Below are 17,257 nucleotides of genomic sequence, written 5' to 3'. Positions count from 1 at the left end.
CGCGCTCCTTGAACGGGAGCCCGCCCCTTCGCTGTGATTCGTTAAAACCCGGATCAACAACACTCTAATTGGTTAGAAACGAGGCGTAAGCTAGCAGGTGATTGGTCACAAGTCTCATGATAACTTTTTATTGGGCAAATCCACCGTCAATCAAACTTGGACTGACTCCTACAAAACATGACTTAACACGAACCACTTACATTTAACTTTTAAAAGCTGCTAGTTGCACAACATTAAACATAAAAAAACAACTGGTAACTTTGTGAGCCAAGAAATAAATCGGAATATTAGTACTTTAGATATCAGTGGTCCAATTTTATTGCGTAGATACTAGTTTACATTACCTACTGTACACTATTGTGCAATACACACCAACAGGGCACCACTGATCCCTTTATTCTTGCACAAGTTTTGCAGAAGTGCATGCATAGATTTCCACTTTTTAATGCTCAAAGTAAATGTTTGCATATATATAACAATCAAAAATAAACAGTATAACATCTTCAAATTATACAGCCTGAATATCTTACGATTAAGGCTTGATTTAAAGGGAAAGTTCACCTCAAAATCAAATATAAATGTTTTCTGTCTAACCTGATTGCTATTTATCAGTCTAATGTTAGAATAATCTGTTATTCTGTCTCTGTTGTCTGTCTCTGTGGATGGGGGTCACTATCTGTTGACGTAGGTCACTATCCATGCATGCGTAATTCACTAACTGTGTATGTTCCCTCTCTGTGCATTTATAGATTAATCATGCAAGTTGCTTTGCTACAATGCTCATGTTCTAATATTGTTTTTAAACTATGATTAAACTAAATACATTTACTCTAAAAACATTTACTCCATCTGCTTAAACTTTCTCTGCTTTACAACTGCTTTAAAGTTTTTCAACGTGTTTTAACTGGCCAGCCAAATGGGTTATAGGTAGGTAAGTGATATGACACTTATTTCTACATGTATTGATGATGAGAGAAAAAAAATCATGATGAGTTATTTGACCTTTGACCCCAAAAACGTAGCTTCTGCATCGCTGTAAAAGGTTATAATAGTGATGCACAAACAGAGTGGAGTAACAACAATGTTGTTGTCTTCTTTCAGCTTTTATATTTTGTTTTCAGTGAATAAACATTTTCAAATTGATTTTGTTATAAATGTATTTAAAAATGTTTAACAACTCTATTCAAAGATGTGCAAATTTTAGACTTAATATTGTAAAGAAATGTTATATTTTAGTCTTAATATAATTTTATCTCACTTTTTTACTTCATCACTATCCAGATAATAATTTCCCTATCATATAAACGTATCATTTCTATTATTTTTATGTTTAAGTTAGTATATATATCCAAAGCAGACCGTGGTAAGTGCAATTACTGCTTGGTTTTGAGTTGGATTTTGTGGTTTTTATATCATTATTTCTCTGAAATGAAACAAATTTGAAATCTAAAACTTTGTCACAGGATAAAAACAGAAATAAAGGAGTTCATTTATAGTTATAACTCAATTTTGACCAAAAATGTAGTTACTGCAGTTAGGCTTTGTAGGGTAGTATAGGCTGATGTGTTGTTTTTTTGGGGGTGAACTTTATCTTTTAAGATTTTGGATTGCAGATACCACAGATTGGAGCACAAAATCAAATTGAATTAAATTATATTTTGGACATATTTATTGGACATTATCATCTGTAATCAAGAGAAAATCGTCTATAAATGAGAATTTTTTTGGTATAAAAATGTGTTTGTGTTGTTAAAAGTCATCTTCAACTTTATTTGTCCCAAAGGAAACTGTTGTGCAACAGTGAGCTGCAGTTCAAAATAAGAAAGAAAAGTAAGAAAAAACCAACAATGCAATTCTTTTTAAAAATATATTTTTAAAAGGTGCACGTGCAAATGTTCTGTTCTCTGTGTTTGTTTATTCAAAAGAGCCAAAATCAAAAATGGGCAAAGGTCTCAGACATGGTTCTTTATTTTAATCATGTTGGTCCACAGATGACGACTCACTGCTGCGCTGAGCCAAGTAAAGCAGAGAGAAGCAGAGCTTTCTGTCTCTCACTGCCTAAAATGGAAAAACTCTCATTCAGAGCAGCATTTGGCTTTGATCTGCAGGTCTGGGTCTTCTCACCGGGTTCTAACATTTCCTCCAGTTTTAGACACACAAAAAATGTGATCACACATCACAAAAAAGACATAAAAAGACAAAAAAAAATTACCAAGAAAAGATACAAAATTACCAAAAAAGACACAAAAACAAAACAAAAAGATGTAAAATTACCTAAAAAAAGTGAGATATAAAGAGACACAGAAATAGTTATTTTAAGAAAAAGAAACTTAATCATTCAACATGATTAGACACTGAAAAAAGTTGTCTAAAAACCTTCTCACCAGGTTCTAACATTTCCTCCAGTTTTAGACAAAGCAGGAGATATCTGCAGATATTGTTACACAGTGAGATTAGTTAGTTTTAATAAATCATAATGAAACAGCTGTGATCAAAGTCAATGGCACAGGCAACAACATCTTTAGGTCCCACACTGCAAAAAAGGTGTTTAGTCTAAAAACAAGATAAAAACAGTAAATCTGAGGGAAATGATCTTGCTGCATGGACAGATAATTTACCTTGACAAGATTTTATTAAATTAAGATTATTAAATCTAGAAATAAGCATGTTGAACACTTAAAATAAGAAATTAACTCTTAATATAGGTGATGTTGTGCTGAAAAAACTGATACCAACATGGCATGAAGATTTTTTAACAGATTTTTTAACAGACGTAATAGCAGAAGATTTCAGAGGGTTAATCTCTACCACGTACACTCTGCACAGAGTGCACTGCACATTATTTGTTTCTTACCAAGATAAAAAAAAAATTAGATTTAGAAGTGTTAGATAATTTATCTTGTTTTAAGAGTTAATTTCTTATTTTAAGCGTTCGTTTTTGGTGATTTTACATCTTTTTGTTTTGTTTTTGTGTCTTTTTTGGTCATTTTGTGTCTTTTCTTGGTAATTTTTTTTGTCTTTTTATGTCTTTTTTGTGATTTTACGTCTTTTATTTCTTTTTTTGTGATTTTATGTCTTTTGTTTCTTTTTCTTGGTCATTTTGTGTCTTTTTTTGGTCATTTATTTGTCTTTTTATGTCTTTTTTGTGAATTTACGTCTTTTGTTTCTGTTTCTTGGTCATTTTGTGTCTTTTTTTGTGTCATTTTACATCTTTTTTCGGTCACAAAATTACCAAAAAAGACAAAAAATGTACAAAAGAGACACAAAATGAACAAAAAATCTAACACTACTAAATCTAAAGTTTTTTTTATCTTGGTAAGAACCAATTAATCATCAGGTCACTCTGCTCGGGCCAGTTCATCACTGCTGGCAGCTTTAATTTATCTTGTTTTAAGAGTTAATTTCTTATTTTAAGCATTCAACATGCTTATTTCTAGATTTAACAATCTAAACCAAGAAAAGACACAAAATAACTAAAAAAAGGACACAAAAAAGACACAAAATGACTTACAAAGACACAATATGACCAAAAAAGACACAAAAAAATCACAAAATGACTGAAAAAAGACACAAAATTACTAAAATAGAAACAAAATGACAAAAAAGAACACAGAAGAAGACACAAAATGACCAAAAAGACACAAAATTACTAAAAAAAGACACAGTAATACCAAAAAAGCCACAAAAAGACACAAAAAAGACACAAAAAGACACAAAATGACCAAAAAAAGACACAATATAACGAAAAAAGACACAGAAAAGAGACAAAATGACTACAAAATACACAAAAAGTGACCTGACAATTATTAGTTTCTTACCAAGATAAAAAAAAAACCTTTAGATTTAGAAGTGTTAGATAATTTATCTTGTTTTAAGAGTTAATTTCTTATTTTAAGTGTTCAACATGCTTATTTCTAGATTTAATAATCTTAATTTAAGAAATCTTGTCAAGGTAAATTATCTGTCCATGCAGCAAGATCATTTCTCTCAGATTTACTGTTTTTATTTGGTTTTTAGACTAAACACCTTTCTTGCAGTGCAGCTTCTGTGTTTCAGATGATGTGAGGACGGGGTGATACAGCTCCGTCCTCCTCTCCCCAGGGCTGCAGGGCCAACCAGAAAAAGACAGATTTAAGGAAACAGAGCCCTGGGAGAGAGAGAGAGAGAGAGAGAGAGAGAGAGAGAGAGAGAGAGAGAGACAGAGAGAGAGAGAGAGAGAGAGAGGAGGTATATGGGTCACCTTCTGTTTTGCATCTGTAATCACCTCTTTTCTGCAGCACCAGGGGGAGATGAAGAGCTTAGAAAAGCTTTGAAACAGAGACGGAGATGAAAGGAGCTGAAGGTTCCCAGCAGACAGAAACTGAACCAGAGAGCAGGATGTAGGTCAGGGAGGCTTTTAGGAGAATGCTGCTGTTAACACACATACAGAGGCACAAATAGTGTGAGCACCTTATGTCTTATCTTTATCTTTATCAGGGGTCAAAGGTAATGTAACACACGTTAATCCAACACACGTAAATGTTAGAAAACTACAAATATGTTGAAATAATATAAATTAAATAAGCTCTTGTGGTGTTATTTTAACCCTCCAGAGTCTGCAAAAGCACGAAATCCAGACTTGTTGACTCCATCCAGACTAGAAAACAAAGCAGCGTGGAGCCCTACTGTACATTTACCTCTAAAGTTCTGGCTGTAAACTCCATGAGGCCAGTTTCAGTTTGATGATGATATACCAAGTAAAACTGGAGACAAGCTCAAATAGATTTACTATCAAATGATAGAACTGGATGGAACCCTCTTATATGTTAGATTTGACACCTTTGGTCACATTTGCAACGTTTAAAATTCTTTATTGAGCATGATAGTGTTTTGAAAGTAAGAAAAAAGATTCAAAATCACATTTTATGTTGAATTAAAGGACTATAAAAAGACACAAAATGACCAAAAAAAGACACAAAATGACCAAAATTGTTACGCTAAACACAAATAAAATACAGTCACATGACAAGAAAAAACAGTTAGATGACAAAATACCAACATGGCATTTAAACAATTTTTAAGTTGTGTATACAGGCAAGATGAAAAGGTTTCACAAGATTTCTTAAATTAAGATTATTAAATCTAGAAATAAGCATGTTGAACGCTTAAAATAAGAAATTAACTCTTAAAACAAGATAAATTAAAGCTGCCAGCAGTGATGAACTGGCCCGAGCAGAGTGACCTGATGATTATTTGTTTCTTACCAAGATAAAAAAAACTTTAGATTTAGAAGTGTTAGATCATTTATCTTGTTTTAAGAGTTAATTTCTTATTTTAAGCGTTCAACATGCTTATTTCTAGATTTAATAAAAAACTGGGAAAAAAATAGTCAGAAAAACAGAAAAAAAATTACTACGAAAAACAGGGAAAAAATACTACAAAAAACAGAAAAAATACTACAAAAAACAGAAAAAATACTACGTAAAACAGAAAAAATACTACAAAAAACAGAAAAAATACTACAAAAAACAGAAAAAATACTACGAAAAACAGAAAAAAATTGTCAGAAAAACTGAATTTTTTTCCCCTTAAAATAAGAAATTAACTCTTAAAACCAGATAAATTAAAGCTGCCAGCAGCGATGAACTGGCCTGAGCAGAGTGACCTGATGATTATTTGGTTCTTACCAAGATAAAAAAAACTTTAGATTTAGAAGTGTTAGATAATTTATCTTGTTTTAAGAGTTAATTTATTATTTTAAGTGTTCAACATGTTTATTTCTAGATTTAATAATCTTAATTTAAGAAATCTTGTCAAGGTAAATTATCTGTCCATGCAGCAAGATCATTTCCCTCAGATTTACTGTTTGATCTGGTTTTTAGACTAAACACCTTTGCTGTTCTGATTGAATTCTTGTATTTTTTCTTGGATTTTTCATCCATATTTTGTTTGCATTTAGACTTTTAGAGATCAGGTTGTTTGGTTTAGTTTTATTTTCAATACATTAGATGCTTCAAACCACCCAGCAGGTCGTGTTGGAGTTATTAACATACTCTAATTGATGCCAATTAGGCAGGTGACCATCGTACACGTGCTGCTATAACGACAGTAGATTCATGAAAATGCATCAGGCAGCATGTGGACCAACACACAAAGGGCCCAACAGGCTGCGGACCGTAATGACCTGCAGGCTGCTGAATCACTGAGCAGAGAGGACACACTGACCTGTATATATGATCAGGTCTCTGGAAAAGATGTTAATGAATCTCCTGTACGTCACTGAAGTGGAACAGTCTCTATTCAGGGACAGAAAACCTTTTCTGACCCTAAAAATAAATCTGTGTGTCCCTGCTGACGGCTGTCCTGGAAGACCAGAAACGGCTTGTTTGGGGACTTTTGGTCATAATGTGATTCTGTGTGATGTGGATCATCGTGCTCAGCCAGGAAACCTTTCAGATTAGTTCATTTATTATGTGAATTATCATGATATGAATGTATATATTATATATTTTAAAGCAGGGGTCTCAAACTCAAACTATCTGGGGGCCGCTGGAGGCAGTATCAAAATGACCAGAAAAAGACACAAAATTACAAAAAAAAGGACACAAAATTACTAAAAAAAGACACAAAATGACAGAAAAAAAACCCGAAATTATTTAAAAAGACACAAAATGACCAAAAAAGACACAAAATTACTAAAAAAGACACAAAATGACTTAAAAAAAGACACAAAATGACAGAAAAAAACTAAATTACTTAATAAGACACAAAATGTCCAAAAAAAGACACAAAATTACTAAAAAAAGACACAAAATGACCAAAAAAGACACACTATGACCCAGAAAATACACAAAATTATTAGAAAAAGAAACAAAATTACTAAAAAAAGGCACAAAATGACGGAAAAAACACTAAATTATTTTAAAAAGACACAAAATGACCAAAAAAGACACACTATGACCCAGAAAATACACAAAATTACTAAAAAAAGGCACAAAATTATTAGAAAAAGACACAAAATTACAAAAAAAGACACTAAATAACCAAAAAAAGACACAAAGTTGTGTGAGACCCATGGTTTAAAGGGTCACATTGCTCAGCAAATATTATTTACATTTTTAAATGAATAATAGCTCATATATCGTATTCTAATCCAACAAATCTGTAAATCTTAGAATCTACAAATATGTTTAAATATTATATATTATCTTTCTAAATATGCTCTTATGTTGTTATTTAATGAAGCTAAGACTATCAGGGTTTCCCCCAAATCAAACTCCAGCACTTTTTAAGCATTTTCAAGCATTTCCAGCACCTTACAGCTGTGGAAAATATTTAATATACATATTTCGCTTCTTCACCACATAAAATGAGAAATTACGGTGCTATAAAGAATCAAAATTATGTTTTTGTGACAGCATTTTACAGAATACATTTCAGGAAAAGACAATAAACTTTAACTTTGTTTTAAAATGTGTCACATGTTTGTAGTAGAATTGTATATATTTCAAGCACTTAATTGAACTTTTATTACTTTTTCAAACCTTGGAAACACCAAATTTAAATTCTATCAAATATCCACAGGAACATCCAGGGGTGTAAAAAGTGTAAAAAGAAGCCTTACGTCAAATTATATTCAGGGAAGTTTTTAGTGGAAAATAAGAAAGATGCTAAATTAAACACAGTATAAAAAGAGAAAATAATCCAACATTTTATTATTTAAAAGGTTGAATATTGAGAACAAACTCGTGGATCATCACAAAATAAAATGAGAAAGATCTGTTTTGTTTTTGCAGGATTTCCATTTCCCATTAAAGTCATCAACATTTACAGTGTTTGTGTTTCACGTCGACCTTTCTGACATAAATCAGCTGTTTCTATCTGAAGTCCAGTTTATTTCTGTGAGTCAGAAAACAAACAGCTGACGTCGTTTGGACCTTAAACAAAGTCTGAGACGGTGAAACATCTGGTGAGGGATTATGATGATGTCATGTCTGTTATGTTAGTTCCTTTTTCACCTGAAACACGTCAACAGGTTCAACCATCCTCATCTACAAACACCACAATGTTTGTTTCACTATTTCTCACTCTCAGCTGTTTTTAATTTCTATTTTGAAACATGTTTTTTTTTACTGATTATACACAGTTTATGTTTAGTTGTTGTGCAATGAAAGAAAGATAAAATGAATAAAAAAATAAGGCGTTTAAAGGTAGAAATCAGAAACAAATTAAGCACATCTTACTTTTTTTTTAAGGAACAGGCAGGTAGTTTACAGAACAAAAAGTAATCCTTCTCAATCATCATTTTTTTCTCTTTTTTTTTTAACAAAGGAGCACAGATTATTGTTACAAACAAAATTAATGAGGCACAATACAGAGGAAAAATGGCTTGTGGGTGCTGTTCACATTATATACATAAATATAACAAAAAGAGGACTCAAAACCTACTATTCAGTTTTACTTAAAGAAACCAAGAAAATCATTTAAAAACCTCACTAACTAACTATACAAAGGGAATTCTAAGAGTGAATGTTTTAAACACTATACCTGGCTCAGCCTTGCAGCTACAACACTATTTTTCCATAAAGGGCATTGTCTAATACATAAATAAAACAGAATTCAATAATATGCTAATAATTTGTGATATATTCAATTGAAAACTTTACAAATACAACATATTTCATGTTCAGAATTTGTTGTTTTTGCACTGGTTTCTGAATTTGATGTATTCTTTTTTTAATTTATATTTTACACAATTCAATTTCAATTTTTTTTTTTAATTATATATTTTTTCACAATTAAGCAACAGGTTACAGAGGATACGCACAAAATTCCAACCCCCACAACTCATATTCCCTTACATAGGGTAAATAAAAAATAACTCTAATAAGATGCACAGAAACACAAACTTGCCAAAGTCAAAAACTTATTAGAGAACCAGGGTTACCTTGTAACCCAACCATATTCTCTCTACTCAGAGAACCAGGGTTACCTTGTAACCCAATGATCTGTTCTATACTCAGAGAACCAGGGTTACCTTGTAACCCAACGTGTTTGCAAACCACAACAGATAAATCCTTCACATTCTGCCTTTAGAGGAAGAAACAATGCAACATTAAGGCCTTTGAATGGTAAAACATTCAATGCATATGACTTTTAGCATGTAATATAAAGATAATTGTCATTTCTTGTAGAAAAGAACAAAAACCTCCTACAGATCTTGACAACTGATCCCTGTTTAAGGATAAGAAGCAGTGTGTGTATTTACACTGTGATGAATCAGAGACAGCTCTGACTCCACTCTGTCATTACAGCAGCACTTACAGCTGAGATGTTTCCTTTCAAACATCTCAGCATCCCTCCTACAATAAGGGGGGAAAAAAACCATGGGCACTTTAACAAGATTACGTGTCTCCAGCCTCCGCAGTCATTCAACATGGTGTCCGTACAGTTTGTTCTGTGTGCTGCAGGTTGTATTTTACAGATGATTGGCCTGTTAATGTCGTCCTGCTGTCTGCCAGGTTGTTAACAAAGACAGAGTCTGATATAACAAAAGGCAAACAAACAAAAGAGGAACTCTCTTTGAACTACTCCACGCTGGTTCCTGCTGGTTTGAAGATTTAAATCTTCTCTGGTCTGGTTCCTACATCACTGTGGTCAAGTGAGCCGTCTTAAGTCAAAAAGCGCAAGTATTAACTTTATATCAACACACAACGTGAAATAATTAATTGCGTCGCACCGAAAATGTTTTAGTAGTCGACGTGTGGTTTTCAGTTTTCAGAATAAAGCGTACAAAACCAGGCCCAAATACCAGATAAATATGGAAATAAGATTAATTGAATGATATTCACAGAACTGTTCACTGTGGATAAAAAAATAAAAAATAAAACACCTTTGGATATAGAGTGTACAGTAAAATATTACATTCAAATGTATTTAAATTAAACTATCTGTGTCCAGTCACTAATTCCATATCTACATTCTACAGGACCTCAGGTATCTTCTCACAAACTTACAGGACTTTTCACTGTGGAAATTCATAATAAAATGCACAAAAAGCCGTATTGCACCATATATTCCAGCAGGGGGCACTGATGGGGGCTGCAGAAGCATTCAGGTCCATTCATTTCAACACAAAATGAGAAAACTTCTCACTTGGTTTAGGACCTCAGAAATGTTTTTTAGGACAACACTATGGTCTCAAACAAAACCCAAACCTTTTGGTGTTTATATATTTCATTGTGAAGTTCGCTTAGTCTCATCCTTTCTCATCATTCTGACCAGATTCAGGTTATAATCAGTCTTTATTTCACGCTTTAGGACACTGAGCATCTGTCATGCAGTTGGAATCAGACAGTGAAACTAATTAGAAAGGAAATATCCTCACATATAGGATCTGTTGTGATTCATTACACCGTTGCTTTCCTCTCTCCCTAATCTCCTCTGAAACATTAAAACTAGGTTTCTGCAGGAAGGAGGCGGAAGCCAGAGGCATGAACTGGATCAATCTGCCACATGATGACAAATATGTTTCTCTTATCTCTCTCTCTGTTCCTCCAAACTGTCCCACACTTTGTTTAACCCTCTGGAGTCCACAAAAGCTCCGGAGCTCGACTTCTTCATGACATCATGACGTAAAAACGTTCAGCAGCATGTTTCCTGCTGTCAGCTGAACTCCAAAGTTTTGGCTTTTCCACAAGTTTCCATGTCCAATTTAATGCATCAACCCTTTTTTAGCAAAGGTAGAAAACACCTCGACCAAGTGTAGTAACATGATTTTGTAGTTACAGAGATTTTTCAAATTTTTCAGTGTGCATTCAGCATTTTTAATGCAATCTTTGCGTTTACTTTTTTGTGTGTTTTATGTAATGTCTTTGTGTGTTTCTTTGTGGTTTTGTGTATGTTTTGTGTGCATTTTTTGTATTTTTATTTTGTAATTTGTTTGTGTTTTCATGTGTTTTTGTGTGTGTTTTTATGTATATTTTTGGTGTGTTTTTATGTAATGTGTGTTTTTTTATTTTTGTGTTTTTTATGTGTTTTTTTGTATTTTATGTGTTTTTGTAATTTTTTGTGTGTTTTTTTGTGTGTTTTTTGTGTGTGTTTTGAATGCATTTTCTTATTTTTTTTTTGTAATTTTGTGTGTGTTTTCATGTGTGTGTTTTTGGTGTAATTTTATGTTATGTGTGTTTTTTAAATTTTTGTGTTTTTTATGTTTTTTGTGTGTTTTGGAATTTTTGTGTGCATTTTTTGTATTTTTTTTTTGCAATTTTGTGTGTGTTTTCATGTGTTTTTGTGTGTGTGTTTTTATGTGTGTTTTGTATTTTTTTGTGTGTGAGTTTTTGGTGTATTTATATGTTATGTGTGTTTTTTTAATTTTTGTGTTTTTAATGGGGGGTTTTTGTTAGTTTTTTATGTGTTTTTATATGTTTTTTGTAATTTTTTTGTGTGTTTTTTGTGTGATCAAAATGTTGATCCAGTGAGTCAAAATTAAAATAATAATCAGGTCATATAGGTGAGGTTGTGCTGAAAACAATGATACCAACACGTCATAGTAAAGATTTTTAAGTGGTTTATACAGGCAGAAAGAAAAGGAGTCAAAAACCAACAAAATAACCTCAAACTCCAAAGGATTAAGCACAATTTCAGTGACGCAGACGCTTGCAGAGCTGCGTAACAACAGGCAGTAATTCTGCTGGATGTGGTGGAGTGTGACAGCTCTACAGCTCCAGACAAACAATGACTAATGTGTGTTTCTGTGTGAAGGATGACGGTGTGCAGAGCTTCATGCTGCAGCTGGTTGACGGTGTTTCATGTCAGACGCAGCAGTGAGGTCAGAGGGCGTCAGGATGATTTGCTTTGCTCGCTGTGTGCAAACTTTAATATGCATGACGCGTGAAAGAAAGGAAAGGAAATCTAACACAAACCAACACTGAACTGATCCAAACAATCAATACCTGCAAAGCCTCATAAATCTCATTCCTCTGCTCCTTAAATTGTTGTTGTCCAAACTCTGTTAACCCTATAAAGCCTGAACCATTAAATAATTGCCAGAAAATTATTATTAAAAATTACTATTTTTTTTTTAAAACTGGAGTGTTTATTGAGCCTATTGACAAATAAAAAATCATATTTGATACATCAGGTCTTTTTGTGCAATTTGTTACTCACAGTTTGTTCTTCTTGAACTAACAAAAACATATAAAGCCTAATATTTTTAACCTATTAAAACTTTCCTTCTAACATTTTCCTCAAACATAAAAAATATTTCAGTGTTAAGAAATTAAGAAACATTAAAAAAAATTTCATTCTGTGTGTAATTGATCTATATAATGTGTTATTTCCACTTTTTGAATTTAATTAATGACATAAATAAACTTTTCTATGATATTCTAATTTATTAACTACAGTTTGAGTAACATTTGCCAAAAAATCAATTCCCAGCTGTTTTAAGAAATAACTGAACATTTAAAAAACATATTTTTGTCTCCTTTTTAACCCTTAATAGGGCACTCATTGAAATACTTGCAAATTCCAAATTTGGAGGATATTACATACTGCCAGAATGTGGACTTTGGAATGTGTAAAAACACATACGGACCCAGGGGAGGGGGATAATATTTCGAGAAATAAATTTACGAGATTAAAGTGGCAAATCTACGAGAAAAAAATGTGCAGATTTATGAGATTTAAAGTGGTGAATCTGCAATAAAAAGTTGCTTTTTTTCCTCCACTTTTTTCTTGTAAATCGGACTTTTTTCATGCAGATTTGCCACTTTAATCTAGGAAAAAATATTTTGAGAAAACTTTTTTATCTAAATATTTTTATTTTTTATTTTGGATATCTGCTGAAGTTTCCAAATACGGTTCTTGCCCGATAAAGGGTTAAGGAACCAACGGGCTTTAACATTGTTGGTTTTAGTCTTTTCTCAGGATTTGTTGAAAATAAGTAAAAACACGTTTCTTTTTGTTTGTTTTCTGCTCTCCAGCCTGTGTCCCTGTGTGATCTCCACGTCTCAGTCCGACTCTTCAGCCATCGTACGTCTGCAGAGATCGTCTCCCTCATCTCACAGATTTACTTAATCAGAGTCTATTTTTAGTTCTGGCCACATGCAACCCCAGCAGATTCTCCTCTAAAGCCCCGCAGCATTGTCTCCGTCTGCAACAAGCTGCTGACTCGCACTCGGACGGAAGTCAAGCATCACGTTTCACTTGTTGTCACTGAGTGGATTAGGAGAGCAGCAGGAGGCCGGCCTCTCAGCAGGCTGCTGCTGGCCGTGGCCGAGCTCCCTGATGACAACCTGACATTAGTGAGAGTGCGTCAGCGGCCAGCGAGCAGCGAGCAGCCACAGACGCAGCTCTGAGTGTTTACATACGGGTCAGACGTCAGTTTATCTCAACAAAAACACGGCAGATGGACGGTCAGTGAAGGCTGCAGGTCGCCTCCGACTGAGACGTTTCTGTTCATGCAACAAACATTCCTAAACATCCAAATCTGCTCTGACTCAGGTGTGCTGAGTGATGAATCCCACTGGATCTTAACAGTTTATTATCTTCGGTAACGCCTCTAAACACCATATAAGAGCCGGTGTTGTGCTGTGTGAAAATACTGTGACACAGGCCCAATAACTGGAGAGTTGCCACCAAAAAGAAGAAGAAGTTCAGTAGAAGTGATTCACTGGACTGTTAGATAAACGTAAACACAGGAAACATGATTTTCCAGATCCACATCTTGGGTTTTTGTTATCTTAAGACGTGGATATTTGTGACATAATTTGTGACATTACAGTGCCTGTATTTCCTCTTGTTATCTTATTGATAATAATTTTGGTTATTATCAAGAATGTTTCCATGACTGTAGATGTAAAAATGACTAAAAAAGAAACAAATTGACCAAAAATAGATGTAAAAATGATCAAAAGAGACACAAAATGACAGTCATGGAAAAAATTATCAGACCACCTTTGTTTTCTTCAGTTTCTTGTTCATTTTAATGTCTGGTACAACTAAAGGTACATTTGTTTGTACGAATATAATGATAACAACAAAAATAGGTGATAAGAGTTTAATTTAAGAGCTGATATCTAGACATTTAACATGGTTTTATTGATAATGATTTTGGTTATTGTAATAACTGTATTATGCAACAAGCCACAGCAGAAAGTGTGTTTTCCCCTGTGTGTCCTAAAAGTTGCACACTGTGTTAGCTCAGATGAAATATGCTGCTATAGAGCAGAGAGCTGACCCTGGTTTGTGTCTGCAGGAAGTTCCTCTTGTATTTTGAAGATATTTGTCTGTAGAGAGGAGACTCTTGGGGACACATAGAACACATTTTCATTCAGATATCTTGAGGTCAGAGGTCAAGAGACAGCATTGAAAATGGACATGACGTTTTATAAATTTCGCCAAAATTAAGCCTAAGTTTTCAGGGGTTTTTTTGGCCCCTTCCCAACAAGACATCCCCACATGGTTGGTACCAATGACTTATCTTCATTGTAGCTTTAAAACTCAGCCTGGTACTTGTTTGGCATTCACTGCATACATTTAAAAATAAAAACTTTAACCCTCCGAGATTTAAAGGAGTGTCACTCACTTACTTATTGTCTTTCGAGGCTGTCTCAGGCTCAGACTACATGCTGCATTAACACACTGTATTATAATAAACTGGAAGACATAAGAAATCCATTGGTACCAAGCATGACCTGATATCTTGCAAGAGAGGGAGCTTAATAATGCTCCAAAGGTTTTTTGCAAGATTTTTCAGTGATTGTTTGGCGATCACTTGTGTTGTGTTGCTGCTTATTGTGAATCTTGTCAGAATCTTGTGTAATCCAGGTCTCTAGTTTGTGGTTGTAAAGTTTCACGAGGCTGTGATTATCCTAGAGGTCACAGCAGCTCATTTTATACACTGAGCTCAAGTTTCACTCACCAATATCATCACACATGAAGAACATTGGGCTCATTGGATCCACAAGAGTCTCAGCTTTACACTCAAACCCCATTTATGCAGCTCACAGACTGTTTAGGGACCCCAGGATGCACAAAGATTCACATACAAGAGGACACAATAACACATTTACTGCAGGTTACAGCATGTCTGTAAAGAGACTTGTGGGGAAACACAGAACTTATTTTCATTCAGATATCTGTAGGTCAGTTATTAACCAGTGGAGGGATTTTAGGATGCCTTATTACAAATATATGATGCCTCGCACGGGGCACCAATAATGTAGGGATTTTATCAGTTTACACAATAACACATTTTACTGCAGGTTATCAGCATAAAGTGGGCATGTCTGTAAAGATTTCAGTTTTTCAGATATCTTGAGGTCAAAAGTCAGAGCACCACTTTGAAAATGGTCAGTTTCCCCCACATGAAATGAAGCCCAACTTAAAAGATATCATGACATGCTTGGTACCAGTAGATTTCTTAGGTCTTGTAGTTTCATAAGATACCAATATATTTTCTGTCATGTTAATTAACTGAGCATAAATCAAGTGGGATCAGTTAGATCTGTTAATTTAAAACAGTGTCATGAAAAACACAACTCATTGCAGACTAATAGTTTTGTTTAAAGACATAAAGAACAAATGAAAACAGAAAATGGCTCAAAGTACTTGAAAATATTTATTAAAGTACATATAACAAACATTTGAACATATGTATAAAGTAAAACAAATATAAAGTATAAAGGTTATAATTTTCTTTGAAAGTCAAGGTGACTTTAGAAGTCAGAAAAAAAACATCACGTCTACACTCCACTTGGTTATGAACAAAATCAGAGAATAAATAAAGAGAAACATTTAGAAAGGCATTTTTCTTTGTGCTCAGGAATCGAAGCGAGAGCAGAGATTTCCTTCAAGAGCGTGACCTCCTGACGCCTCTTGTCGCTACAATGCTTCAGTCAAAGTATTTACAGTGTTATAGTCACGACGCTCTAACTTCTATACGGTGACTGGTCGAGTAGAAAAATCTGGATTGAAACAAAAATATCTATACAGCTTTAAAATGGAAAAATATCAACCAACTTTTCGCTCATCGTTCAAGTTTTCCTCAAAGACATCTAGAGTAGAAAAGGAATACAAGTGAAGAGTGTGTTCACACAGCGTCGCCTCACATCTATACAGCAGGAGAACCAGCCCGTGGCACATGTGCATCCTCGATATGTTAGTAGATTAAATGACAGCAGCAGCTCACACAGCTCAGGCTGGAGACAGGCCCGTTTGGTTCAGTTCAGTTGGCGGAAGTGGCGACTCTCACTGGGTGGAGTCAGAGTCGCTGGAGTCCAGGCTGGCCTGCGTGGGCGTCTGTGAGCCGCCGTGGTGGCCGGCGGGGAGGCAGTGGAGGGTCTGCGTGCTCCGCCGCAGGTTCTCCAGGGACTGCAGGAAGGAGCGGCGAGCCCTCTCCTCCTCCAGCGGCGAGGAGCCCTCTTCCTCCACCTCGGCGATCTCGGCGAAGGTGACGGGTTGCGTCTTGAAGCGAGCCTCGCGGGGCCGGCGGGAGCGGCTCTTGCCCCTGGCCGGGCCCTTGGGGACGGGCAGCTGCTGGGGGAACTCCTCCATGGCCGACGCCATCAGGTGGGCCGGCAGGACGTGGAAGCCGGACGCCTCCATGACCATCTGACGCACGGCAGCCATCGGATCAACAGACGTCCAAAAAGGAAATCTGGTTTCAATCAAATGCAAAGTGTGCAAATGCAAACTTTCCTTGATTTGTCTTTCTTTCCTTTCTGATAAATCTCAACAGCAACAAAGCAAGAGTTCATCCAGAGTGAAGACAAACAAAACTCCTCCAAAGTCCAAGAACCCTGAAGATCAGCGAGTCAAACAAACAGCTGCTCTGAACTCCTCGCTGTGCTTCTGTTTCCTCTCTGATCTCTCTTTTCTCTTTTCTCTGGTTCTGTGTGTGTGAGTCTCAGTCTGCTCAAGTTAATGCCACCGAAAGCTCTGGAGCTCCTTTATATAGCAGCTCACCACCCACCCTCTCTCTCTCTCTCTCTCTCTCTCTCTCTCTCTCTCTCTCTCTCTCTCTCTCTCTCTCTCTCTCTCTCTCTCTGCCAGGTCCCTCCCTCTCCGTCATGGTTCCGGCCTTCAGAGCAGTCAGCCAGTCAGAGTCACCCCACCAAAATAAACATGAGGAGAGAAGATCTGTGCGTGTATGTGTGTGTGTGTGTGTGTGTGTGTGTGTGTGTGTGTGTGTGTGTGTGTGAGGGGGCTTTGACTGATCTGTAGGGCTGAGAGAGATTTATAGACAGCGGGAGAGAAAGACGGTCGAGACAGA

General features: G+C 35.3%; 1 protein-coding gene across 1 annotated transcript; it reads right to left on the bottom strand.

Moving 5' to 3' along the window:
• Window positions 1-15,591: 15,591 nt before the first annotated feature.
• c6h11orf96 (chromosome 6 C11orf96 homolog) lies at window positions 15,592-16,899 on the bottom strand. Its single transcript, XM_059335359.1, has one exon. It carries the CDS (start codon window positions 16,612-16,614, stop codon window positions 16,234-16,236), a length of 381 nt encoding a protein of 126 aa, XP_059191342.1. The 5' UTR covers window positions 16,615-16,899; the 3' UTR covers window positions 15,592-16,233.
• Between the last annotated feature and the right edge of the window lie 358 nt (window positions 16,900-17,257).

Source organism: Centropristis striata, chromosome 6 (genome assembly GCF_030273125.1).
Source record: "Centropristis striata isolate RG_2023a ecotype Rhode Island chromosome 6, C.striata_1.0, whole genome shotgun sequence".
NCBI lineage: Eukaryota > Metazoa > Chordata > Actinopteri > Perciformes > Serranidae > Centropristis > Centropristis striata.
Note: the sequence above shows the minus strand (reverse complement) of the source record. Positions and strands in the feature narration are given on the sequence as shown.